This window comes from Rhineura floridana, chromosome 2 (assembly GCF_030035675.1).
Source record: "Rhineura floridana isolate rRhiFlo1 chromosome 2, rRhiFlo1.hap2, whole genome shotgun sequence".
NCBI classification, from domain to species: Eukaryota; Metazoa; Chordata; class Lepidosauria; order Squamata; family Rhineuridae; genus Rhineura; species Rhineura floridana.
In genome coordinates this window covers 59,388,596-59,416,022 of record NC_084481.1, presented here as the reverse complement: position 1 = coordinate 59,416,022, position 27,427 = coordinate 59,388,596, and the positions used below count along the sequence as shown (strand labels likewise).

At 39.5% G+C, this 27,427-nt stretch overlaps 1 protein-coding gene across 15 annotated transcripts in view; it reads right to left on the bottom strand.

The window, feature by feature from the left end:
• NEB (nebulin) overlaps positions 1 to 27,427 on the bottom strand; it is a 293,643-nt gene that overhangs the window by 199,602 nt on the left and 66,614 nt on the right. For all 15 annotated transcript variants that reach the window (XM_061608784.1, XM_061608789.1, XM_061608791.1 and 12 more), the window contains 20 exons: positions 25,307 to 25,513; positions 23,928 to 24,032; positions 23,483 to 23,590; positions 21,787 to 22,098; positions 20,546 to 20,752; positions 19,384 to 19,488; positions 19,100 to 19,207; positions 18,004 to 18,315; positions 16,712 to 16,918; positions 14,757 to 14,861; positions 13,018 to 13,125; positions 12,302 to 12,613; positions 11,965 to 12,171; positions 10,861 to 10,965; positions 8,994 to 9,101; positions 7,555 to 7,866; positions 6,761 to 6,964; positions 5,589 to 5,693; positions 5,380 to 5,487; positions 3,631 to 3,942 (listed from right to left, as the gene is read on the bottom strand). In XM_061608784.1, the coding sequence (XP_061464768.1) occupies positions 3,631 to 3,942; positions 5,380 to 5,487; positions 5,589 to 5,693; positions 6,761 to 6,964; positions 7,555 to 7,866; positions 8,994 to 9,101; positions 10,861 to 10,965; positions 11,965 to 12,171; positions 12,302 to 12,613; positions 13,018 to 13,125; positions 14,757 to 14,861; positions 16,712 to 16,918; positions 18,004 to 18,315; positions 19,100 to 19,207; positions 19,384 to 19,488; positions 20,546 to 20,752; positions 21,787 to 22,098; positions 23,483 to 23,590; positions 23,928 to 24,032; positions 25,307 to 25,513 (3,657 nt within the window). The remainder of the gene's footprint in view (positions 1 to 3,630; positions 3,943 to 5,379; positions 5,488 to 5,588; positions 5,694 to 6,760; positions 6,965 to 7,554; positions 7,867 to 8,993; positions 9,102 to 10,860; positions 10,966 to 11,964; positions 12,172 to 12,301; positions 12,614 to 13,017; positions 13,126 to 14,756; positions 14,862 to 16,711; positions 16,919 to 18,003; positions 18,316 to 19,099; positions 19,208 to 19,383; positions 19,489 to 20,545; positions 20,753 to 21,786; positions 22,099 to 23,482; positions 23,591 to 23,927; positions 24,033 to 25,306; positions 25,514 to 27,427) is intronic.

The window sequence follows — 27,427 nt, the reverse complement described above, 5'->3', positions numbered from 1 at the left end:
TCCCAAGCCCTCCAGGCGAAGCAGAAGGATACTGTGGTCGACAGTATCAAAAGCTGCTGAGAGATCGAGGAGGACAAGAAAGGTGGATTCTCCCCTATCTAATGCCCTCCTCAAATCATCAACCAGAGCGACCAAGGCTGTTTCAGTTCCGTGACCAGTCCTGAAACTCGATTGGTATGGATCCAAATAATCCGTTTCATCCAAATTTGCTGACAACTGGTTGGCCACCACTCGCTCAATGACCTTGCCCAGAAATGGTAGATTCGAAATTGGGCGGAAGTTATCGAATACTTGGGGATCCAAGGAGGGCTTCTTTAAGATGGGCTTTACAATTGCCTCCTTGAAGGCTGATGGCATCACACCCTCTCTCAAGGATGCATTTACCACCGCTTTGATCCCCTCGCCCAATTTCTCTCTGCAGCTCACAAGGAGCCACGAAGGGCAAGGATCAGTAAGACAAGTGGTTGGCTTCACAGATGAAAGCACCTTGTCCACTTCCTCAGAGAGGAGAAGCCGAAACCGATCCCAGTCCACCGGCATGCAACTGGCCAACTCTGGTTCATCCACTGTGTCCACGGCGCACGGGATCGAGCTCCGTAAGTGTTCGGTTTTATCGGCGAAGTGTTTTGCTAATAAGTCACAGGAGGCCTTTGACTGTTCCAAGGGTTCCTGAGCAACTGGACCGACCAGGCTTCGGACCACCTGGAACAGCCTCCTGGGACAGCACTCCGCAGACGCAATAGAGGCAGCAAAGAAAGCCTTCTTTCCTACCTTTATTGCCACTTGGTAGGCAGCTACTGCTGCTCTAACCTGTGTCCGGACATCTTCGGAGCGGGATTTCCGCCACCGGCGCTCTAGTCGTCTCACCTCCTGTCTCAGACTACGCAACCGTGGTGTATACACAGAAGACTCAGCTCAACACAGATAACTGCTAGAACTCTCCCAGTCTATCTTGATGCTGCCATGACAACGGCCTTGGCTATCCGTTCCCAGACTGGGCAAAGACATAACTTCTCTTAGCTACAGATTTCCACACTTTCAGACTTGATGGAAAAACACTCAGTGACAGTGTGGTTCAATGGTCAACAGAACAAAACCTCAAAGAGATTTTACAAAAACATAAAATAAAACATTAAAATTATCATTAAAATAGGTTTTCAAAAACATTAAAAACTAATTAAAAGCAACAATGAACTTTTAAAAAATCAAAACACATATGGCTTCTACATGTCTGTATAGGCTTGCCTAAGCAAGAATGTTTTAAGCAGGCACTAAAAAGAATACAGTGAAGGCACCTGCCTGATGTCAATAGGAGAGGACTTCCAAAGTATAGGTGCTACCAAAGTGTAGGTAAGAAGTTAAAAGATTAACTTCTTACAACTGCAGAATGAGTATTATGTGGCAGATCAAAGAGATCAAGTGAGAACACATGAGGTAAGGCAATCTTGCAAGTAAACTGGTCCCAAGCTGTTAAGGGCTTTATATACTACCAGTAACAACTTGAGCTTGGCTGGTAGCAAATTGGTAACTAGTGCAGGTCTCTGAGCAGAGGTGTTATATGCTGATAGGCTCTCACTCTTGTTAGCAACTGTGTTGCAGCAATCTGCACTAACTGCAGCTTCTAGATCAAGAACAAAAGAAACCCTACACAGAGTGCATTGCAGAAAATTCAACATCTAAGTCACTAATCTTGAACTACTGTGCACAGATGTAGGGGAACGGTCTTTGACCAGGAGCCTTATTTCTGGTGGTAACTGATGGTATAATTGATCCAGTATCATGAGGCTTTTCACCTCTTCCACTGACTGAGCTTTGGCACTACTCATCCACTTTCCAAATATATCCATCAACTTTGCTCCCAGCTCCACAAAAGACCTCCCTGTCTGTATCTGGCAGTTTCTGAAAAGCTTTCTAAAATAATCAGGCCCCAGTCTGAATCTTTTAAACACTGCTTCTTTGAATTCAGCATAGGTGACGGGCCTGTGTGAGGGGAAATATTGGTATACCTCAGCCAATTCCCCTTTAATCAGGTTTGATAAATACTGCATGTATTTATCTTCAGGTAGCCCCCACAACTGAGCTGCTTTTTCAAAGGTGCTGAGGTAAATTTGAGGATCTTGACCAGGCTCATAGACAGCAAAGTCCTTTGGAGTAATTTTTATTTTTGCTCCAACTCTGTCTTTCCTTGTCTCCTCAGAGCTCAAGCTCTCTCAGTCCAGCAGCAGTCATAGCTGTTGTACCAGTTGCAGCTGGTAAAAGGCACTTTTAGCCACCCAAACTACCTGGACCTCCAATGGCAAAGCTGGATCCTGAAGCACCCCCAGAATCTGCTCCTTCAGGGGGAATGCAACCCCATCCAGGGCAGGAATTTAACTAATGTCTTGGACAAGGGAACCAATCATCCAGAGTGCCTCCATCTAACCAGAATATAAGCTCAGCTTAGTTTCCATCCCACCACTGCACCCAGGCACTAGTCCAGGATCCACACAGTCTCAACTGATTCAGATATTATTGAGAAATAGAGCTGAGTGTCCTCAGTGTACTGATGGCATGTCTCCCCCAAACCCCTAACACTGCCAGAGACTTCATATAGATATTAATTAACATTGGGAATAAATGCATCACCCCATAACTGCCAGGGGGGCCCAGTGCTATATTTATTTATTTATTACATTTATACCCTGCCTTTCTTTTCATGATAGAAACCCAAGGCGGCTTACATATGGTTCCCAGGCGGTCTCCCATCTAGGCACTGACCAGACCTGACCCTGCTTAGCTTTAGCAGGGAGCTGGCCTTATGTGCCTTCAGACCATAGCCTGGGACCAATAATTGTGGTCCCATAGGTAGGACTGTATTGGTTCTACCATAGATAGAACCAGGATCATGGCGGTCCAACATCTGGAGAGCCAAAGGTTCCCCACACCTGATCTAAATCATTTAAGATTGTATAGGTCAAAGCTATCACCTTGAATTGACAGCATATAGGTAAGCACTATAGCTGTTTTAACAGAGGTATGATATTAGTTATTATTATTATTATTATTAATTTGTTAAATTTATATCCCACCCTTCCTCCCAGGAGGAGCCCAGGGCAGCAAACAAAAACACTAAAAACACTCTAAGACCTCATAAAAAGAGACTTTAAAATATATTAACACAAAACATCTTTAAAAACTACTTTTTTAAAAAAAGCTTTAAAAACATGATCACGCTGCCTCACACCCAACATTAATTAGGAAGTACCATTCTGTACGAATTGTAATTTTTGAACCATCTTCATCTCTCTTGGATCCCCTCATATTTATCTGCCTCTATTCTGACATAGTCATTTGTTCTACTCAGGTGCCCTGTAGCAGTTCCAATGATGCACAGGTGGATTTCCTTATTCACTTCAGTGGATTTATTTCTTCACATCAGGGGTCAGCACCATGTTAGCATTTCTGAATCTTAAAATCCAGCATTCCCCCACTCCTTGACATATTACATGCAAGTAGAACTAATTCATATCAAATTAATTATCATTAATTGCTGTTAAGAGACAGGCTGTCTTCAAGCAGGAAATTATGGTTAACTTGCACTAGCACTGGGATAGTCTAACGTCTAAAATATTTATAAAAAAACCCACTTACATCACTTTGAAGATCATATGTTTTCCTGGCATGCACAACATCATTCTGATCCGGCAGACATGTCCACTGGTGCAGATAATGATGGTAATCGATATCACTGACCAGTTTCTGACAATTCTTAGCATGCAAGACCCCCAGCATATCCACAGGAGTGGCAAACTTGGTCTTCCATTTCTCAAAGTCTTTCTTGTATTCCCTCTCACTCTGCATCTTGGCTACATTCATAGAATGCACAAGCTTAGGGTCATCCTCTATGCTGCGTGCTCCAATGTGGTGGCCAAGCTGCTTGCGATAGCCTTCTTTGTACTTGTACTGTTGACAAGAGAATATTATTTTCACTAATTTCACAAGTGATATAGTCAAAAAATAGTAAATTGAGAAAATGCTGTTGACCATCGTTCAAGTTCAACAGTACTTGGAATTTTATTTTTTTAACCTGCTGCTATTTTCTCTATTTTAAACTGTGTTTTATCTGTTTTTATTGCATTTTGTGCATTACCTTGAGATGTGTGTGGAGGACAATTGAAAAACAAACAAACAAACAAATAAATGAGGGAGTTTAGGATCATGCACATTCAAGACTGTCCCTGACATGGCACGAACACACCACTAGAGCCACACACTTTAGGTCCTGAAGATGTACCCAGGGGCTTCTGCGGTAGAAGTGACAACCAACCAATCGACCTCCCTCTCTGCTGCATATCTGCTGTTTCCTATTGCCTCCCATCTACTGCCTCAGAGGGAGCTTTGGATTGTTCCCTAATAGGACTTAATAACAAGTTGTGTGGTCATCCAGTGTCTCAGTGGGTCTTAGACCCCTTACGTTTTGGGGGGAGCATGGTCCCAGCATAGTCCCTATGTCTTCAGCATCCTATAAGCCAATCTGCATTAAAGGGGAGTGTATTAGCCACTGAGAAGAGTCTTCTAACATGCTTCCTTTTCCTTTTCTGCAGATTAGAGCCAATCAGAGTGAAAGGAGGTGAGTCAGCCACTGAGAAGACTTCTAACATTCTCCACTTTCATGCTTACTGGCTCCTAGGGACATCTGTTCTTGTGGGAGAAGGCATTAAGAAGGATCTCATTCTCAACCCGGGAGCAAAAAAAAGAAGGAGGGGTGTGGCTATGACTATTATGAAGGGACCCTGAATTTCTGAATTTGCCACTACACTACTGTTAATAACTTAATTATTTATTCATAAAAGAAATTTGTAGGAACCCTGATTTTAGATTCTAATTTGTATTCTAATTTACAAAAGAGAAATTTATATTCACCTATTTGCAATTCTAGCAAATCCAAGCTAAAGCCAGGCTTTGATTAATAATGATTTTATGCATCTTCAAAATCAAAATTTGACCCTTGTGAATGACATTTTATTTATTTATTTATTTATTATATTTATATCCCGCCCTTCCTCCAACAGGAGCCCATGCATATATTTTCAAATCATGAAGTTTATTTTAGCTTTTGTATTAATTATATTATATATTATAATGAATAGACAAATCACTGAATTTATTGCTGGGAAGCATCATGAAAGCTAATTCTATTTTTATTAAAGTTTAGTTAGTAAATATAATGAAATTAAGAAGAATACCAGTGTGTGTGCATATGTGTAAGTATGTGTATATACAGAAATACATATCCCTTAGAAAATTCACAATAATGATTTTAACAGTATGCAGAATCAAAGGAAGATTTAACAAATAACACTGTCATTTTGCTGCAAAACTATTGAATGAAATACTTACTTCACTGGCGATATCTCTGGATGCTTTTGCAGCCTTGAGTGTTATGGCATCAAGTGGAAGGTCATAGCCTTTCTTCCTTAACTCTTCTAATCCTAACTTGTAGAGTTTCTAATGAGAGAACCATTAGAAGGTTAATAACAGTGAAAACCCAGGAAAAGCAGGTAGTTAAACAACAAAAATTATCTCCTGCAATCCAGCAACAAACTTACATCACTCGTGTTAATTAAGTTAGCTCTGGACAAAATGATTTCAGGAGTGTCAGGCATGATGTGGACTTGAGTCTTGTCATTATCCCACGCTTCTCTATAAAGTTTCTACGAAGAAAGAAAAGAGAGTGGATAAGTACTATATGTCACTGAGAATAAGTATCAACTTTAACACAGCAGAAAAGTACATCTAGCTAATGTGAAATGTTGGGCAGAAATTCTGGCTGTGATGCCGTTCTGCAGACTGTTACGCAAGATCTAGCAGAAGACTTTCCATGTTCAAACATAAACATAATACCAAATAGCTAATAAAATTTGTCACTGTGATGTCACTGAGGAAAAACCAAGCAAATTCAGGGTGAGGGCAATGCTTATTGTATCATATTACCTTAATTCTTGACAACAAAGAAGGGGAGCAATACCATCTTTGAATGCATGCCAGTAGGAGAAGGGCGATGTTGCTGCTATTGTGGCCACTGCCACCACCACTTTGATGGCTGCCCACTACCCAAACAATGCAGATGCTTCCACCCTGCCGTGATGACACCTCCTGCACTCTACAACTGGTAAGCTGAACATACAATTCACCTCTTTACAGCTTCCCTAAACATCACCAAAAACAAGGGGTCCTTTATGAAGCCTGCCCAGAGGATTGTACAGTTGTGAGAAAAGTTGGGGTTGGGGGGAGGGATTGCTTGGTGCTAAACAAATCTCATTACATCCTCTTGAGGGCACTCCTTCACAGTTGTTTTTAGATAGTTATAGAACTCAGTCTGCAGAAACTCAACGTTTTCCTAAACAAATCTCTAGGCCCAGCAACAGAATTGCCTTTCTTATACCAAATTCATCAAAGAAAAAGGAAAGAATACACTTATCAAACTTGCCCCAGAATCCTATGTATGTTTACTTGGAAGCAAACTCTGTTGAGATACTCTCGAGTGAATAGGATTGTACCCTTAAACTAATTAAGGCTGCAACCCTAAATATATTCCTAACACACTCCCTAGCAAGCTCCATTAAACACAGTGGGGACTTCCTGCTGAGTATGTATGCATAGGATGTGCTGTAAAGCAATCAACTAAATTATAAGGCATGACCTTATAATGCATCCTCCCTACCACTACTCATGCACATCATTCTTGCCAGCAGTACCTACTTGTGCTGAAAATACTTACATCACTTCTACGCTTGGCATTTTCTTTTGCCAGAACCACCTCCATTGAATCAGGGATACTTGTGAATTTAATAGTGTCTGGATGCTGACGATAATTCTTGTCACTCAGAATCTCAGAAGCTTTCTTGTTCTTTTCTGACTCTAGAGATCCATACGTGTTCCACCCAATGCCTTTAAGCCACTCAAGATCTGTTTTATAAGCATTCTAGCAAGGAAGAAAACAAATTTCATATCCATTCTGTATTACAAGAGGCCTCTGAAGAGGATTTTTCTTGTAGTCAGATGGATATATCCATATTCCCTTATCAAATGTTGACTAAGGTTCTTTACCTGAGCTACCCCTATCGGTTGGCTTGATTATTATTTAAATAAAGCATACAATGTTTACAATTTTTTTAAAAAATTATGAAAAACGTAGACACCAAGAGCAATAGTGCAGGAGGGGAGAATAGGAAACCATTTTTAAGGCAATTTAAAGCTTGGAAATGCAGGTTAATGATAAAATTAGATAACGAAGAATCAGGGACCAAAAATGAAGTAACAAAGACAGATGAAACAAGATGGGCATCAGTAGAGATTGGGAACACATTCCAGACATAGGAAAAATAAGACAAAGGAGAGCAATAAGACGTCAAAACATGAAGCTTAATCAGGATAATAGTAAGAATAATAAAGAACATAAGCAGGGATATTCACTGGTATTAGGATAGATAAGGAAAAAGACTGGAATCTGCCTTCACAAGCAATATCATTTTCCAAATAAAAAGCAAGTTACAGTTTATAAATATGACTTACATCACTTTGTAATTCATATACTCTCTTAGCATGGATGACATCAGTTTGGTCTGGGAGACATGTCCACTGGTGCAGATAATGACGGTAATCAATATCACTGACCAGTTTCTGACAATTCTTAGCATGCAAGACCTCCAGCATATCCACAGGAGTGGCATACTTGGTCTTCCATGTCTCAAAGTCTTTCTTGTATTCCCTCTCACTCTGCATCTTGGCTACATTCATAGAATGCACAAGCTTAGGGTCATCCTCTATGCTGCGTGCTCCAATGTGGTGGCCAAGCTGCTTGCGATATCCATCTTTGTACTTGTACTAAAATTATAAATAAAGTTCATTGCAAAGACAGGAACAACAAAATGAGAAATAATTAGCAGATCCATCCATGAATGTGCCATGTCAGAATTGTAAGCAAAAGTGGCATTATGGAGCTGCTGCTGATTTGAAAGCAAAGGGGTTGCATTCTTATGCACATTCACTTGGTAGTAAGCCCTTATTGGACTCAATGTGTTTTATTCCTATGAGTACACATACATAAGACTGGTCCAGATACAGGCCAAAAATCAGCATAGTGCTTTTTTCATTGGCTTGCTAGGATTCAGAATTTTATAACTTTGTACTAAGAATGCACAACACATTCCTGAGTATGCCAGTATTACGATTAAGGAAAACAGCACTACATTCCCAGACTGGCATGTTTTGGTGCACAAGGAAGAAAACTAGATTCTACCACAGTCAGCCCATGTTGATTAAAAATTGTTTTAAGTAAGAACATGGGGTGCATAGAATCATAGAATAGTAGAGTTGGAAGGGGCCTGTAAGGCCATGGAATCCAACCCCCTGATCAATGCAGGAATCCAAATCAAAGCATTCCTGACAGATGGCTGTCCAGCTGCCTCTTGAATGCCTCCAGTGTCAGAGAGTCCACTACCTCTCCAGGTAATTGGTTCCATTTGGTAAGACTTTTCTTCATAGGACACAATGGAAAACCATACTGTAGAAGTAGGGCACATATTGTTCTATCAGCTAACTATGGGTACTTAGCTTGGTCTGTGCTGATATTCACACCATGCCAATGAACTGCCTGGTGGGGCAGAACTGAATATGCCTGAATAAAGTTTTAGAGAATATAAAGTTTAATTGATAAATGAGAGGTGGCAGAGTTCAAATATATCTGGAAACCCCTATACCAAATCCTAGATGGAAATTTGCTATGGTTACTCAGAGGTGAAGGAGAAAGGCATTCTTCACATAGGAGAAGCACTAACCTATCTAGCCAGTTTGCTGAATAGCAGGAAGGGTGGCGTGAGGCTGAAGTCACCCTGAGTGTATATGTTATGGAAAGTAACAAACCTTGGCACTGAAAACCAATTACTGGAGTCCTGGAGAGCTTGGCTGAATGCATCAAATATACAGCATGCTGAATTTACAATACTACTTACATCACTAGCAATGTCTCTTGATGCTTTAGCTGCTTTCACTGAAATGGCTTCAGCAGTGAGATCATAACCTTTCTTTAACATTTCTTCCCATCCAAGTTTGTACAGTTTCTAATACAAAAAGCAAAAAAGGCAAAAGTTCAATACATAGCAGACTTTTCTTCCACTGGATGTATGGAACCGTTATATATAAGAAATTTCACAAGAAACACCAAACATATTTTGGATTCCCTCAAAATTCCTTTGCTATTCCTTTGCTATTGAGCAGAATGTCTACAGGAGACCATTTTTGGTGCAAAAAAAAAGGAAGAAAAAAAAGAAAGAGGTTTGGATCCCCTGAAATACTTCTTGAAAGATCCCTTTAAACCACTCCTAATCACTATTGCCCCCCCCCAGCAGTTACTTTGGCACAAGTTCCCCAAATTTCCCTTTGGCACAAAACAATTTACAAGTATTTCTTATTGCTGGCTATATGAGCCTACCAATCAGGAATAACAAAGCCAGTGTGATATCAAAATGCCAAAATCGGAGTGTGGGCAGTGCTTCCTACCTTCACTCTGAATAGGTAAACATTGCTGCCCTATACTGTCTGCAGCCCAGGCCTTGAACAATGTTATTGCTGAAACAGGGTGTAATTCAGATTTGCAGGGTCTCCCCCCCTCCAGTAAAATCAATCTCAGCACATATTTTAACTAAGCTCTGGTATTGCCTGAGGAGTAATCCCAAAATCTGCTTCAAATATTATTTGGTATGTCCAGAAACCCCCAGAAAAATTTCACTAGTATTAGCACAACTATTAGCTTCCCCCAGAAAAAGTTTTCTGACAAAGAATCATTGAATTTGCTTCAAATTTCACTTCAGGTGAATGTCAATGTCAAATCCAATTAGAACTAACTTTCTAGTAACTTAAAAAAAAGACATTCCTGAAGCATATGTCATCCTCAATTATGACAGCACTGTAGATGATCCTGTCATACATATGACAAAAGGATTTATCATCATTAGAAGTCAGTAAAATTGCTCAAATTAGTTATGAAATTTGCATTATAAAATTTCAAATTTATCATGTTCTACAACAGCCGGTTCAAGTTTATGAAAGAATATTCTCTGCCATTTGTTTTGTATATTCCAATTTCTTGTTAGAGTAGAATCAAAGCAATTTTTAATCACAGGGTTGTATCAAATTAAGCTATAGTCAGAGAAGACTTATTGAAATCAATGGACAATAACTCAAGTCCTTTGATTTTAATGGGTGTATAACGTCGGAGTGTGACATAGTTGGATGCAACCCATTGCCTGTGATTCTAAATGTTTTTACTTAGAAGTAAATTCCACTGAAACCAATGCAACACCCTTCCAAATGAACAATAATAAAAGATTTGGGCTGCCAGTTTCATTCATATATCCAACATCACTATCACGTAAACAAGCCATTGCTGTTGTTCCATAATTATAAATTGGAAGGCAAGGTTAACTTATAACTGGTAGAGTCCATTGTGGATGAGCTCCACTGAAATAAAAGAACTTATGATGGATGAGTGGCAAGCTACACTCAGCAACTTGAATTAGCCTTTCTGGAGAGTCAGCAGTGAAGGTACCAAATGACTACACCAGAATTTGTGACTCATCCTGACTGCAATCAGAGGGCTTCATGAAAAACGTAATGGATAATACAATTCCAATAACTCATTGAGATGCAACATCATAAATGTATCCAAGGACCCAGAGTCCCATAGCCTTAATAATTAGCTGATGCTTTTAACCAACATGATTTCCAAAGACAAACATATTTAAGTCATCTTTCATTAGAAGGAATACGAGTCCTAACAGCATACTAACCAACACAACACATTCTTACATATTTCTATACCTGGCTGTAATTTAACTTGTTTGCTTTGGCCTGCATAATATCTGGTGTATCTGGCATCACATGAATCTTCTTTTTATCCTTCTCCCATGCCTCTATGTAAGAATGCTATTGGAGGGGAGGAATAAAACAAAATAAATCAATGCAATTGTGCATTTCTACATGCAATAATGTTGCTATATTTATTTAAAAGTTATTTATTTAAAGCATTTTCATCTCACTCTTCAGCTGAAAAGGCTTCCAGATCAGCTTTCCAATTAATAAAAAAGTCCCATATGGATAGTTGCATTCACACACACATCTACACTTTGATTTTAATATTGAACTAAAAGTATGTGCAGTGTCTTCGTGAAGGCACACATGTATATAGACACCCGGGTATACACATTATTGGGGCTACAATGTGTCTCAGTGTTTTGCATTCAAAAAGTCCCATTGCACCACCCTCCAAGCTCCCTGTCAGCGAGGACAAGGCCACCCAGTATTAGGCTTAGAGGGCAGGTTTGCCCTCCTTCCCAACAGTCTTCCCAAGTGCAGCATTTTATTATTTCCAGCAAGAGATAATGACATCCATTCACTTGCTCAGGAGAAAGGAGAGAAATACATTTGGAGACATGTTTGGAATGAGCCTCTAGCCACAAAGAATGAAGCTCCATGCACAGCCTCAACCCTTCACCCACATAGCCCCACACTAGAGCAAGAGCAGGGAACCAGTTTGGCCTGTGAGACCATTTTCCCCAAACTGTGCCCACCTGTCCATCAGCTGATGTCACTGCATGATATCAGCTGATGGGCATAGGGGGCAGGGTTCAATCCTGCTGGGGTCTGCTTCATTCAGCAGGATTGAACCCTCTGCTCGTCAAGACACACCTATAAGCTTCTTGTCCTAACTCTTTTTCTGCTGTGTTAGATGGGGCAGCCGTTTTGTATTATGCCACACCCCACAGAAGCCACTTTGTGTTATGTCACACTCCATGGCAGCTATTTGTCATGCCAAGTGCCATGGCACTCACAGCACTTTCTCAAAATCCCAAATGTGCACACTGGCCCCCCAAAAGTTGGCGGCTCCCTAGACAAACTGCTTTCACACTGGGTGGCAACAATCACCTTATCCATAACTTTGGCATTGTGCTTTGCAAGTTCTATATCCATAGAATCAGTCAGCTTCTTAAATGGGAAAAGGCTTGGATGCTGGCGGTACTTTGTATCACTTGCAATTTCAGTGGCTTTCTTAGAGTTTTCAAAATCCAGTGACCCGAGAGGGCTCCAACCAAGTCCTTTGTACCACTCATTGTAATCTTGTTTGTATTCAAGCTGTAGGTGGAAAATAATAAAACACAGCTGAAGGTGAGCAGCTCTTAGTTGCAAAAACATAAAGCATCTGCATTAACATGCCTGGAGAGTAGCCACTCATTGGTAGTGAAGAGAGAAAGCGGGATCTTACATCACTTTGAATCTGGTTCATGTTTCTGGCCAGTTCTACATTCATTGCATCTGGCAGGAGGATGTATCTGTGGATAAGCCTTTTGTAGTTGGTGTTGGTGATATTTGCTTGAGCTTCCTTGGCAGCCATGATGCTGAAAGTATCAGCAGGCGTGTTGTACCTGGTCTTGCTGAATTCATAGGCTTTCTTGTACTCACGATCTGACTGCATCTTAGCTACTTGCATATAATGAACAAGCTTTGGGTCATCTTCGAGGCTGCGGAAGCCGACAAGCTTACCCTTATCCTTTTCATAACCTAGTTTGTATTTATACTGCAAAGGGAAAAAAAGAAACATCAGAAAAGAAGCAAAATGTAACATCAGGAAGATTAGAAACGTAGTATTTCTTCATCTGTGCCAAAACCACAACCTATACAAGATTACAATGGGATGGATCCATAAGTGGCCTTCCATTAGGGGGAGAGGCAACTTTTACCAGCTCCATGGTAGTCTTACATGGTACTCCCCAGCACAACTTCCCATGCTGTTCTGGAGAATCCCCCAAACTTCCAGAGCAGATTTTTGAGGGGCACGGGATGAAAGGGGGATCCCAGCTCCATCGGGGCAACTGAGAAATCTGCTCACAAAAGCTTTGGATGTATAAAAATGAAATTAAAATAATATATATATATATAAGCTTCTGGAATAATGCAAAATACTTTTCCTTAAAAGCTTACATCACTAGCAATATCTCGGGAAGCCTTAGCAGCTTGAATAGGGATTGCATCAGCTCTGAGATCGTATCCCTTCTTCTTATCTTCTTCCATGGCAAGTTTGTACATTTTCTGTGAACAGAAAACAAGAAAAGGTATTGTGGTTTTTAATAATAATAATGATAATAATAAATGTTTTACTACATATGATCAAAAATATTTTGTCTGGAGGGAACATTTATTCCAAGTACTAGGTAAAGAAACCCAATTTGGCTTCCAGTGACTTTTTTAAACCTAGCACATGAACTAAAATTAAATCTCCACCTCAGTTAATATAAAACCTAGCTCTCTTTGTTCCCACTTTCCACCTGTCAAGGAACCTGCATGTTTCAGCTAAGGATGGAGTCAGCACTGGGTAACAGCTGGATTTTATATTTTCAAAAATGAGGGAATCAACCATTGCATGTTTCCTCTTCTCAGCAATCCTAAGGCAACCTGAAACCTGCAAAGCACTTAGTAGAGCCTCATTTGCATGTCTGCTACCTCATCCCACATTCCACCTTATGGCTGTGAATAAATGATGTGACTCTATAGCTTCAACATCAGCCAACTTTTTTTCTCCTTGTCCCTTGCTTTCTTAACATCTGGCACCGCCTTCCACAGCCAGGTGCCCATCAGACGTGTTAGACTACAACTCCCTTCAGCCCAAGCCAGCATGGCCAGAAGCTGCAGTCCAAAACATCTGGAGGGCATCAAATTAGGGAAGAGTTGGGAAGAGTTCTGGAAAACTCAAATACTTACATGCTGTTTTATGACACTTTGCTTGGCTTAGCAAAGGTATTGCTCTAATGTAGAATTTAAAATCTTTCTCATGGACCAACACTAACACCTTTGCATTTTGTAAAAAAAAATAAGAATTTGTTTGACTTTGGCCATATAACTTTCCGGACAGGACTGAAGGAAGCACTGCTCTGCAATAATGACTGTATTGTATTAAGCAGTGCTTCTTCCCAAATACTCAGATGTCTCTTGCTGGGTCCATTCTAAGGAGACAGCAGTCAATGGCTAGATTTCTGTACCAGACCATAGTTGTGAAATTCTCTTCAAGAAAAGGACTCCCTTTAGCCCAAACCTTTAGGTGCTTCAAATACATTATAAGCTAAGTTTTCATTTGACTGTCATAATTCTGCATTATTTGTGTTGATTAATTCAGAAAAGTGATAAACACAAGGCTTCAATCCCAAACCTGGTTAATTCATATATAAGCCTAAGAAAGGGCCTTCTCAGAAGTGGTGTTCTGGCTTTGCCTAGCATTCCTCACACACTGTGCCCTATTTAAAGTGCTTCAAATGACAGGATATGCCTTTTCTATTCACACTGGCTTTTAGTGAATAGTTATTTGACATTTTTTAATCTGCAGGCTACTTCTTACTGTTGCCTTGGTTTAGTGGTCTTGCCAGTTGCATGTTTATGATAACCATTTTGCTTATGTGTTGTTGTTTTAGGTTGCCTTGAATGTTTTTAAAAGGTGAGATGTAAATACTTTAGAATTAATAAATCGTGTAAATAGGGCTTACCATTGAACAACAGTGCAGGACTGTACTCCCTGGCAATAGTTCATTATACTAGCTAATAACCTCATTTCATTCCAAGCAGTTTTAGCCAAATAGTTAAAATGTAGGGTTGATTTTTCACATTTAATTATCTTTAGGAGTACATAACAGTGGTATAGCCCTAGCAAGCTAATCAGCCCTCATACTTACATTGCTGATGTTAAATGCATTGACTTTTGCCAAAAGAATCTCAGGAATATCTGGTGTGATGTTAATCTTCGTCTTGTCTGTTTCCCAGTCCTTTTTGTAAAGGCGCTGAAAGGGCAAATAAAACTTGTATCAATGACTCAAAAAAGAAATCACTTATAATTGCCCTTTTCCCTCTAAGAAGAGATGAATTAGATGCTAGACCACATGCATGCGATACTTCCAAACTCTGCCTTTTGCTTTGTCATACATTTGAACATGTTGCTACCAAATAAATATCTAGAAAATTATTATCTATAATGACGCATATTTGTACATTCCTAAGTATAATTTCCCCCAAGAAGTATGTTCATGCCATTGTAAAACAAGGGAAGTATATTCCAACTGCTATAAAATAAGAGCAAAAATAAAATCAAACCCCGCAATTAAATGTAATTTTATATTAGACCTATGCCCAATATTTAAAATCTAAAAGGATTATTGGAAATGGGTCATTGGCAACAGTTTGTTTTTACTTATTGAGTTTTCCACAGAAAGGGTAAATCCAGATTAAATGGGGGAGAGGCAGGCTTTTTTTAAGTCTCATTAAATCAATGGGCATTGTGAAATTAACAGGGTGATGTCCAATATTAAGGCATATTCAGAGTAGACCCAATTAAATTAATTGATTTAAGTTACTTAAGTCTATTGATTTCTATGGGTATGATTTAGTTGGATTGTGCCCTTCATCAGGATCCAACTATTAAAGTAAAAACAAAAAACAAACACCTAACTGCTCTCTGAATAACTGGAGACACCTTTTTAGATTACAGATTTTTAAAATCTATCAATCTAACAAATTTTAATTAAACATCGCAGCCTTATTTTATATTCAAAGGAAGACAATTCTCAGGGTGGATATACATATTGTTCAGTATCCTACCTAGCAATTTATATTCTGATAGATACAAGCAATCCTGATTCAGCTCAATGAGAGCTCATTTTGTTTCATGTGGAATTACCAAACAAATAGCAACCACATCTTAAGATGGCAACTTGTTTGTCTATCTATATGGAGGAATTATGAGAAATTAACAATACCATATAGAAAGATTCTCCAGGGAATTGAAATCATTGGTTAATTATTGCTGCTTTTCTGTAATGCCTCAGAACAGGAAGCAGAGACTCTCTTGTCAATGTTTTCTTTCCCGTAATGTACTTAAACCTCCTTTGACAAGAGCAGTGGCAGCTGGTGGCGCCACGTTAGTGGGGCAACAGAATCCGCTCTGGGTTTCAACCCAAACTTTCAAGGAGCTGTCCATGGTTTTAGTTTGGGCTAAAACCCAGAGTAGATTCCACTGTCCAACTGAAATGGAGCAACCAGCTGCCGCCGGACAAGACACATGTGGAATTTAGTTATCGAAATTGATTAGGAGTGATCTCATTTGGGAGTGATTTCACATGACCCAATGCAATTTTGATCTTGCAGTAAGGTAACAGATAACTTCATCTTGTCACGAGGAGAAAAACAGGCATGTTAATCCACAGGAACAATTTTAGCATGTAAAAAAGACAGTTGCATCACAGAAATCAAAGGAAGGCAGGCTTGTAGAAGAACATAAACCACTGCAATCATGACTACATATTGAGCAGATCTCAAAGCAATGTCATTAGTAATGACTTGCTGAGCAGGAGATATAAAATAAATAATAAAATCTTTTAAGAGCTATAAATATTATTCAGTAATTACGACAATAGTATAAAATTAGGAAAGTTTCCTTCCTGCATTATTGCCCTCTCATCTATTTATTAATTTACATGGTGCCAGAATTTATCTTCTGTGTGTATCCAGTTCTCACTTAAATCAACAAGCAGAAATTAATTGGTGGGGTGAATTAGTTTGAGAAACTAGAGGGCAGGTTTCGGCACAGCAGTAGCTTTTCTATACTATCATAGGCTTGTTATGTCTATCCACTTACCTCATCCAAAACCTTTGCATTGTGCGTAGCCAGGACCATGGGCATAGAATCCATCTGAATAGAATACTTCAGTTTGTCTGGATGCTGCCTGTACGTCTTCTCACTGACAATCTCCATGGCTTTCTTATTCTTCTCAGCTTCTAGAGATCCTAATGGCATCCATCCAACCCCCTTCATGAATGTATCATAGTCTGCTTTGTACTGGTTCTGGAAACAAAACAAAATAAAACAGATGAGAAATGTTCAATAAACCAGTAGTATATTTTAACATGGCAATGTTTACTTGCAAGATTTGCATATGTTGTTTTAACCGGGGTGGGGGGATAATTGATACATTGTGTCATGGGTTATTTTTACTGACCAACTGTACATTTGGGGGATAGCAATTTTATATTTAGCTTAGTTTTTTGGGAAGCGTTTTAAAACAAAAATGCATACTAATTTTGTGTCACATTGTTGCTTTAAAAATTATAGTTACAAAATTGTTTGTGTAGTCTTCTTTTATCTACGATTGCAATACTATCAATGTTTATTGGAATACATTTGCATTAAATTTTGCCATCTATTTTACATGTTATAGGGTATTCCAGGTGTTTTCCACAATGAGATTTGTCAGATGGTACGCCTCAGGTTTTGACACTGAATACTAATGAAAATGTGTGTAATACATGGGTTGTTCCACAAATATGCCCAAATGTTACATATACTCCTTCCTTCTCCAGGAGGAAAGAAGATATTGTTGGCAGTGCAGAGTTTATTATTCATCCATTTGCTCTCTGGCCAGCAAACAGGCAGTATCTCTGCCATATCTTCCTACTGTTTTCTCACACTGCAGAGTACTTGCTTCGGAAGCAGTGGGTATTAACATGAGACGGGGTGAGGAACCTCTCTCAGTATGAAAGTGACATTCCCTTTGGGGCAACCTTCCAAGGGCCACATGCCAGTTGTGGACAGGGCCAGAGGGGGAAAGTGGTTGAAGCAATCATGTAAATGTTACCTTTGTACAGTAAGCTAGTTTCCACACACACACAGCACTCTATCTTCCAAGATAAGAAAGAAGCATGATCAGAATTCAAGAACACACTGCAGCCAGTCAACAATACTCAAGAATCTGAAGCAGGGCCAGTGAGGGGTATGGCCTGGGGACAGCTTTGTGACCCAGACAAGAGGGACCTCGAGGCCGACATTCAGCCCCTGGGCCTGAAATTTCCCATTGCTGATATAAGGATTTTTGCAGGGTTAAATGGTCTAACTTTGTAACTCAAGGATTTTTTTTAAAGTCTTTCACTTACATCACTCTGTATCTGCATCATGTTCCTGGCCAGTTCAAGATTCATAGCATCAGGCAAAACATTATACGTGTGTATAATATTCCTGTAGTTTATATCAGTCGCCACTTCCTGTGCTTTCTTGGCTGCCACCACACTGAACATGTCAACTGGGGTGTGGTACACGGTCTTTGATGTCTCATAGTTCTTTTTGTATTCACGATCTGACTGCATCTTAGCAACTTGCATGAAGTGCACCAGCTTAGGGTCATCTTCTAGACTACGGAATCCAATGTGCTTTCCCTTGGCTTGTTCAAAGGCCAGTTTGTATTTGTACTGTAAGCAGAAAGATGCAGGGAGAGAAACTGAGTAAAGAACTCCACATTATTAAACTTAGCTAGCCAACTATTTTACATTTCATGTAAGTTGTTCTATGTATCCTTATTATGTGTCATTTTTTTTAAAAAAATGAAAATTTAAAAACGAAAAGACTAGGGACCACTATTCTACACAACAGACTCCAAAAAATGTAGTGCTGAACTCAGAAACTTTTATATATCCCCTTGCACATTTAACAATAAAAGAACACATCAGCGGCTCTAAAGACTTGTACACACTTCAGCCACAAACCACAACAGTCAAGTGCCCTTAAGCTCTTAATCGATAAACCTTAAGATCACTTAATTCATGTGTTGAACAGATTGTGACCATAATTTTTGCTTAGGAGTAGGTGCTACCTGTCTCCTCACTGAGATATAGATAATGTAGTGGTTTGTCCTTTAATTAATCTCTAATGAATTATCACTAGCACTCTTTACTTCATAGATCAACAGGTATTCTAGAAATAAATACAACTATCTGTCCTTGGTACAAAGAAGCATTATATTCTTGCAGGACCATGTTTGAGTAGATGATAGCACATCTACAAAATCTGTGGGGTCCAAACAAAGCTTATGAAAGAAATAGTGTAATAAAAACAATTTCTCAGATTTGACCAGCTGAATCTAACATTCAGAGAACACAAGCCATCCAAATACGGGAAGGGGGAGGTAACTGAGAATTGTCAGACTAGGACTAAATCAGTCTTTTTTCATGAAGACAATGCAAAAATTAAACATACATCACTTGCAATATCCCTCGAAGCTTTGGCTGCTTTTATTGAGATAGCATCTGGCCTCAGATCATAACCTTTCTTTCTGTCCTCTTCCCAGCCAGCCTTGTATAGTTTCTGTTCACAAACGTAAAAGACAGGAAGATTGTTAAGGATTAAAAGTTAAAATCAAAAATAAAACACACTTCTCATATAATTGGTATGCACACTGTCCAAATTGAGTGTAAAAGTGACACAATATTAAGGGTTAAATTGTTGGGAGCTAGAATGCTCTTTGTCATTTGAAAACTTACATTGCTCAAGGTAATTTGGTTGACTTTGGACAAGAGTATTTCCGGTGTGTCAGGCATCACATGAATGTCAGTCTTCTCTTTATTCCATTTTTCAACATACTGCCTCTGGAGTTAAAAAAAAAAGTTTGGCTTTAAAAATATCACTTTTTGTTTTGCTTTTTGCATGTTACACACTGCTGATTGATTAATGGTCCAGTATATGTGAATCAATGTGCATTATATTTTACATAAGCCCTTCCAAAAGAAAAAGATGTTATAAATCAGGGAGCATTGTCATTTTCCATGACTTTGCAAAACAAAACAAAATCTTTGATTTACTACATCAGATTAAATTTTTTTTACAAAACTCAGAAATATACTTGTTATTAACAATGCAATTTTCTTGAATTCCTAAGCTTCAACAAAGATAAGCATAATTGCTTGATTATGCCATGCAGTTACATACCATAGGACAAGAAAGTAAGCACAGGTCAGAGGAGGTTCAATGGGACCTTCTCGCCCACCATACATCACCACTTTAGCAGTGCAGGGAACACACTAGGAAAAAGGCTATGGAATGGAGGAGGAATACCTGTATTCATGCCAGAGGATCAGCCTTTAAAGGTCTGGAGTTCTCTACAAGAGGGTGGAGCACGGAGGAGATAATCTGGAGACAGAGGCTTAAAAGGCCGCAGTCTGCTGACAATCTTTGTTGGAGCAAGTTGCTCACTTGGAGCTATCCATGGTCCTGGAAATCTTGCCCTGCCTCTTTTTCCATAGGATCCAGCATTGGACCAAAATATGACAATAGTCTAGCTTGACCCTTAGCGATCATGGCTAATAGCCCCTGATAGGCCTATGCTTTCTGAATTTCCCTAATCCCCTTTTAAAACCATCTATGCTATTAGCCATCACCACATCTTGTGACACCACATTCCATGTGCATTGTGCAAAGCTGCAGTATTTTCTTTTGTCTAGAATCAATCCACTGCCTGTCAATTTCATCAGGGGTTTGTCGCACCAAAATCAATCACTTTTACAGATAACTTGAGTAAGTAGTAGTTCCAGTTAATGCTAGCATCTACTAGTGAAATCATATCTTTTAGCTAGACACTTTAATTCTAAACTCTGAAACATAAAGCTTACATTTCAAATATCAAGCTAAGATATTTGTTCACTTTACCTTGTTCATGGTATGGGCATTTTGCTTAGCAAGCACCTGTTCCATGGCATCCATGTCAATAGTGTATTTCAGCTTGTCTGGATGCTGACGATATTTCTTTTCACTAATAATATCAGTTGCCTTCTTTGCTTTCTCCACTTCCAGAGACTGAATTGGCACCCAGCCTACTCCTCTCAGCCAATTATTGAAATCTGTTTTGTAAAGGTTCTGTAAAGAAGGAAAAAATGGGAAATAATTTAATGTGAATCAAATTTGTTTCAACCATTGCAACATCCCAAAGCAATAAACTTCTTCAGTGCCATAATTTGGGCTAAAGTTGGATTGATAGATGGAGGGTGTATGTGTGTATGTACAGGTGTGCAAATAATGTCTGCATGGATGGATGTGTTTGAACAGAGTTTGTGTGTAGATGGACTGATGTATCTGAATGAATGTCACAGACAGAGAAGAGGAGAGAGAAAACGCAGGTGTCCCCACCCACTTTTGGCTTTGGTCCCCCCACTTTGGTCCTTGGAGGGACCAAACAGCTCACTGCTGTTATGCACCTCCCATTGTCCACTCCTCCCTTAAGGGAAAGCAGCCATTGACTTTAAAAAGATGCCCTGCTTGTTTTACTTAATGGAATTGGTTGGCCACTAACACCTTTCCAATTGTTCATGGCAGCCATTTTGAAACACTTTGTGAGTTTGTGGTGACTGTGGGCTCCTAGAAAAATGAAGATTAAACCATTCTTATCCTTCCACTACTAAATTTGGGGATCCGAGTCCATCTGTCCTGTTCCATCCTTTATTGAAACCTGTTAATTCCAACAGATTAATTGTGGGTTGTGTTGTATGGAAACTGTTATTTCTAAAAGTATAGTGGTATCAGAGGATACCATAGCAAGATGTGCTTTATGTTATATTAGTCTACCTTATCTGATCTCTGATAAAAACAATGAGGACAGACCCAACAGGATAGAATGCTAGCAAAGCATCCTGTCTTGAGCCTCCTCAAGATATCAACAGGCCTCTACAAACTTATAATCATGGAAATGTTTTATTGCATATTTTAATTATGAGTTTTTATATATTAATAATTTAATTGGATTGTTTCATGTTTATTTTACTGCTTGTTTAATTGGTTTTTATACTTGTAAACCATTTAGAAGCCTATTTTGGCATTAAGCAGGATACAAATTAATGAATTTCATAATAATAATAATTAATAATAACATTATTTATCATCTTCAGATTACATACATCGCTCTGAAGTTGCATCATGTTTCTTGACAGTTCCACACTCATGGCATCGGGCAAAAGGGTGTAATTATGCAGAGGTTGTTTGTAATTTGTCCCGGTGGCTGCTTCCTGGGCTTTCCTAGCAGCCACCACACTGAACATGTCCAGAGGCGAGTGATACTTGGTCTTGGTGCTTTCATAGTCCTTCTTGTATTCACGCTCTGACTGCAGTTTAGCCACGTTCATATAATGGACCAATCTAGGATCATCTTGCAGGCTACGGTACCCAATTTGCTTCCCTTTCTCTTTCTCATGTGATTCCTTGTACTTGTACTAGAGAAAGTCAAACAGAAATAAGAAGAATTAAGCCATTTTTAAAATGGGTTGACATTTTATAGAATTGATTTTCTGCACACTGCAAAAATAGTACATCAGCTATTTGTTCCTATTGTTGAATCCACTCTTACTGTTATGTTCTGGTTGGCACACTCTTTCCAACATTTGAAAAGGAATTTTAAATTAGTCAATATTTATTTTTTTTTCCCAGTCCAGAAAACTATATTCTCCACTTTTGTAGTCTCCTGATGTCCTACTTTGCAGTTCTTCCTGGGCCTCCCTTCCAGGCCTACACCACTCTCTCCTTGGGGGGGGGGTTTGGGGGGAGAGGGGGAAAAGGTTTGCTTTGCTCCATTTCAGGATACCTCTTACCCCCAAACAGCCATTTTATCAGTTTGACAGTCCCAGTTGCTTCTAATTTGATATGGAAATGGCTGGAAATAGTAGCCATGGGACCACTTGAAAACTGGTGAAGGCCTTGGTTAACTGCATAATGATTTCTGTGCCTCTTGTAGCAATTGCAATGCACTGTCCTAGATGTTGTATGGTTTTTAATTGTATTGTGATTACTTCTTTTATTTCTTATATTTTATTGTATGACAATTAGCATTCCATAGATACAATAAAAGAAATAATAGAAGTAATAAAATACAATTACAAGTCAATATGAATATTTAATGCAGACATGCTGTGGACGACCTGAATGAAGCTAGCTGGCCACTGGTGGTTCATGAACCACAGTTTGGAGACCCCTAGTTTAATACTTGCATGATTACCCAGACCAATATCGAATCAATTAGGAATTTTCTCCCTACTTCAGGCTGATGTAGTTACATTCCTAAGAACAACAGGATGAAGAGGGAAGGAAAAAATTGGTTCTACAGAACTGGCAGGTATTAAGAACATAAGAACAGCCTACTGGATCAGGCCAGTGGCCCATCTAGTCCAGCATCCCGTTCTCACAGTGGCCAACCAGATGCCTGGGGGATTATTATTATGCAATTAGCTTCATTAACAGTTCAGAGTTCTTAGGTGGTATTCAATGCTAGTCCTACTCAGAGTAGATCTATTGAAATGAGTAGACACTTAGGTTCATTATTTCAGTGGGTCTACTCTGACAGGACTTTGATGAATGCATCCCATAGTTTTGTGGTACTGCATCAGCACTGCAGGTATAACACTCTATGTTCAGTCCTCGGCACATCCACTTAAAGGATCTGAGGTGGCAGGGATGAGGGATGGGCAGAACCTTGCCTTGGATCCTAAAGAGTCACTGCCATTCAGAGTAGACAGCCCTATCCTCGGCAGGCCAATCTGGCTCAATTGAAAGTAGCTTCATATGTTCAAGGCAGTTTCACGTTTTTATCTAGTTTCAACTTACATCGCTGGCAATGTTTCGTGAAGCTTTTGCAGCAATTATAGGAATGGCATCAGGCTTCAGATCGTATCCTTTGGCAATCAATTTCTTCCAGTCTGCTTTGTAAGAATGCTTAAAGAGAAGACAGAATTTTTCTTACTGTGAATATTCAAACAATATAGTGGAAGAGCAATATTCTAGTATACTGAGCAAAAACATCCATGTGGGTCTCTGACATCGTTAAAGATGATCCACAAGATATTTGTGTGCATTGATACCAGTTTAAGAGAACATGTAGCAGCTTCAGTCCAAAACTCACGAACATTATTGCTTCCAAGGACACTAGTGTTTATCTAATATATGTATAGCGTTAAAAAGTGATGAAACAGTGCAGTGTAAGGCGAATAAAACAAAGACACCAAATTCAGTTTTCTAAAGATCAAAGTTTATCTGCTTTTTGAGTACTCACATCACTTATATTGTAGGCATTGACTTTTGCTTGAATAAACTCAGGAACATAAGGATCCAAGTGGTACTTGTGTTTAACTTTCTCGCCCTCCAGCTTATACGTTATCTAAAAGGAAAATAAATTGAAATTCAATAAAGACAAATGCAAGATTCTGCATTTAGCCCACAAAAACAAAATACACGGGTACAGGATGGGAAATACCCGGCTTAGCCGTAGTGCATGTGAGAAGGACCTTGGAATTGTAGTGGATCGCAAGTTGAACATGACCCAGCAGTGTGATGCTGCGGCAAAAAGGCAAACGTGGTTTTGGGCTGCATAAACAGAGCTATAGTTTCCAGGTTGAGGGAAGTAATAGTCCCACTATATTCTGCATTACTCAGGCCTCATCTGGAATACTGCGTTCAGTTCTTGGCGCCTCATTTTAAGAAAGATATAGACAAGTTGGAGCGGGTTCAGAAGAGGGTGACGAGGATGATAGCCGGTATGGAGAACAAGTCTTATGAGGAAAGGTTGAAGGAACTTGGCATGTTCAGTCTGGTGAAGAGAAGGCTGTGGGGTGACATGATTGCACTCTTTAAGTACCTGAAGGGCTGTCACATAGAGGAGGGTACAGATTTGTTCTCTGCTGCCCCAGAGGGTAGGACTAGGTCTAATGGTTTTAAGTGGCAGGAGCGTAGATTCAGGTTGGACATGAGAAGGAACTTCTTGACAGTAAGGGCAGTTCGGCAATGGAACCGACTGCCTAGGGAGGTGGTGGGATCCCCTTCGCTGGATGTCTTCAAGCAGAGGCTGGACAGCTATCTGCAGGAGATGCTCTAGCTGTGGATTTCCTGCTGTGAGCAGGGGGTTGGACTCAATGGCCTACAAGGCCCCTTCCAACTCTATGATTCTATGAAACAATATATACATCATCTTATTTGCTAGGTGCATGGTAAGATAATTTAGATTAATCAATGTATTGCACAGATTGTATACACAACATCCCTAGTCTCAGCAAGTTACTTTTAAAGCTCGGTCTGTTTATGGAGCAGCTGGTACCTGGGCTATCCAGTTTCATGCAGAACCCAGCTCTAGTAGAAGAAGGGCAAACTAGGACCCAGAGGAGGCTGCACAGCCTTCTAAAGCCTCAGGGTTGGGCTAAAGTAGCATATATAAGAGGCTGTTTGTCAAGCTACCAATGGACAAGAGAGAATCCAGGCTGAGGTTAGCCTAATGAACAGTATAAAATAACTTCAGTAGGAATGCCTTGTGTGTTTAAAGTTAAGGCACTCAATTGGAACCAAGATGAACATTTACTGTGAATGTTTTCAATGTGAGCAGTCTTATTTGTTTACGCTTGCAGTTTAAAATATTGCAGACTTGCATCTGCACAAACTTACATCACTCAGCTGTTTAGTGTTGTGCTGAGCCAAGACCATTGGCATTGCATCTATTAAGCTTGTGAACTTGAGAGTTTCTGGGTGTTGGCGGTATTTCGTTTCACTTATCGCATCTCCAGCCTTTCTAACTTTTTCTACATCCAGTGAGCCTAGAGGACTCCATCCAATTCCTTTGAACCAGCTGTTGTAGTCTTGTTTGTAAATGTTCTAGGGGGAATAAAACCAAGGAGAAATGTAAAGGATGGGAGCTGAAGGGAAAACATTTTAATGAAACAAGCAGTACACATAGCAATTTCATTTCTTTCTAGGATAATTGCATGCACCTGACTGGGTGCATTTGTATGTATTGGGACAAAATAAAAATGTTTTATATTATTCTTTTGAACTCTTTGCAGGAGGCAGATCAGCTAGCATGCCACTGCTCAAGTACTACTACCACACACTACCATGTAGGGATAGGTTGTTGGGAGAGAAGTATCTTCGTAGGTAGGCTGCTTGTTATACTTGCTGCAATAGCTCCAAAGCCCTTTTCTAAGATTTTGTTGAGAACAGCTCTCCCATCCAAATCCCATTTATTCATTTAATCATAAAGCATTCTTTATTTCTGTAGACTGGAGGAAACGGTGTCCCCATCTTTTAGCCCAATCAGAGTGAAGTCTTTCCTTTGATTAGCCCATTGAGCATTCCATTTGCCCATGTGCAGGTGTAACACAATCACGCTGTTGAACCCTGAAAGAGTGGAATGAAATGCGGTGCCATACATTCAGGGCAATATCCTGCATTTCAAATCCAAAACCCAGTTTAACCTTCACACCAGTTTTGAAAGGGTCAGGGAGGAAAATGCAATGCAATATCTGCTTTGAATAATGAGACCCTTGGATGAAAGTTACTTATTTATTATATGTATATACTGCTCTTCCTCTCGAAGGAGCCCAGGGTAGCAAACATATCAACAAATCTATTTAACAACAAAAACTTGCTGAGCACATTCAAGGCAACATTTTACTTTCAAGTATGAATCGCAGTTCAATCCCCAGCCCCATTTTCAAGTGGGTCAGGGAAAAATGCTACATTACATTGGCCTGAAAGTTGATGTGCATGTTCAGAAAACTAGCCTATCTTTCAACCACCATGCCTATTTTCAAAGGTGGGGAAATCAAAATAAATTGCAATGAGTGGCATCTGAAGCGACGCCTCTCTACTGTGCTAGTTTATTTAATTTTCAATCACTATAAATAAATGTGAACACCACAAGGCATGTTAACACACTGTATTTCCCCCCTTCCTACACAGTGGCCCCAGTCCAGCTCTTGTTATATGCAAAGCGTGATTTCATATAGGTATTCCTGTCTAACACATTGAATGAAGGGCGGGATAAGCATTGCGATGTACATCCCTATTTGGAGTCATCATCAGTGCAGATAGTTTGCCCTTGCTAGATTGGGGCAATTGAACATTCAGAAATGGGAGAGAAGATATGCTGGTGTGAGAGAAAGAAATATAGGATTTCTGTGCCTCTCTTCTCCTTTCCTTTGTATTATTATTATTATTTATTTAATTTGTATCCCGCCCTTCCTCACAGCAGGAGTCCAGGGCAGCAAACAAGGCACTAAAAACACTTTAAAACATCATAAAAACAAATCTTAAAATACATTTAGACAAAACAGCGTTAAATACATTTTAAAAACCTTTTTAAAAGGGTTAAAAACATTATTAAAAAACATATTAAGCAATTCTGACACAGACACAGACTGGGATAGCTCTCAACTTAAAAGGCTTGTTGAAAAAGAAAAGTCTTCAAAAGGCGCCCAAAAGATAGAGATGGCGCCTGCCTAATATTCAAAGCAGACTAAGCCATCCTAATAGCTTGAGTCGGAGTTCCTAACCTTTTGGGACTGGAGACACATTTGGAAATCTAAGAAACTGTTTTGGGCACCACAAGATACCAATTTCACAGAAAAACCCTGGCAATGCTGAGAACAGGCAAAACACCTACACTCACACCCACCCAAAACAAATAAAATGTAGGCAAATAATCTGTAAACACCCTCCCCAAAGCAGCCTCCCCAACAAAATAACATACAAATCACTCATTTTTTTTAAAATTGGGAGGAGTAAGGG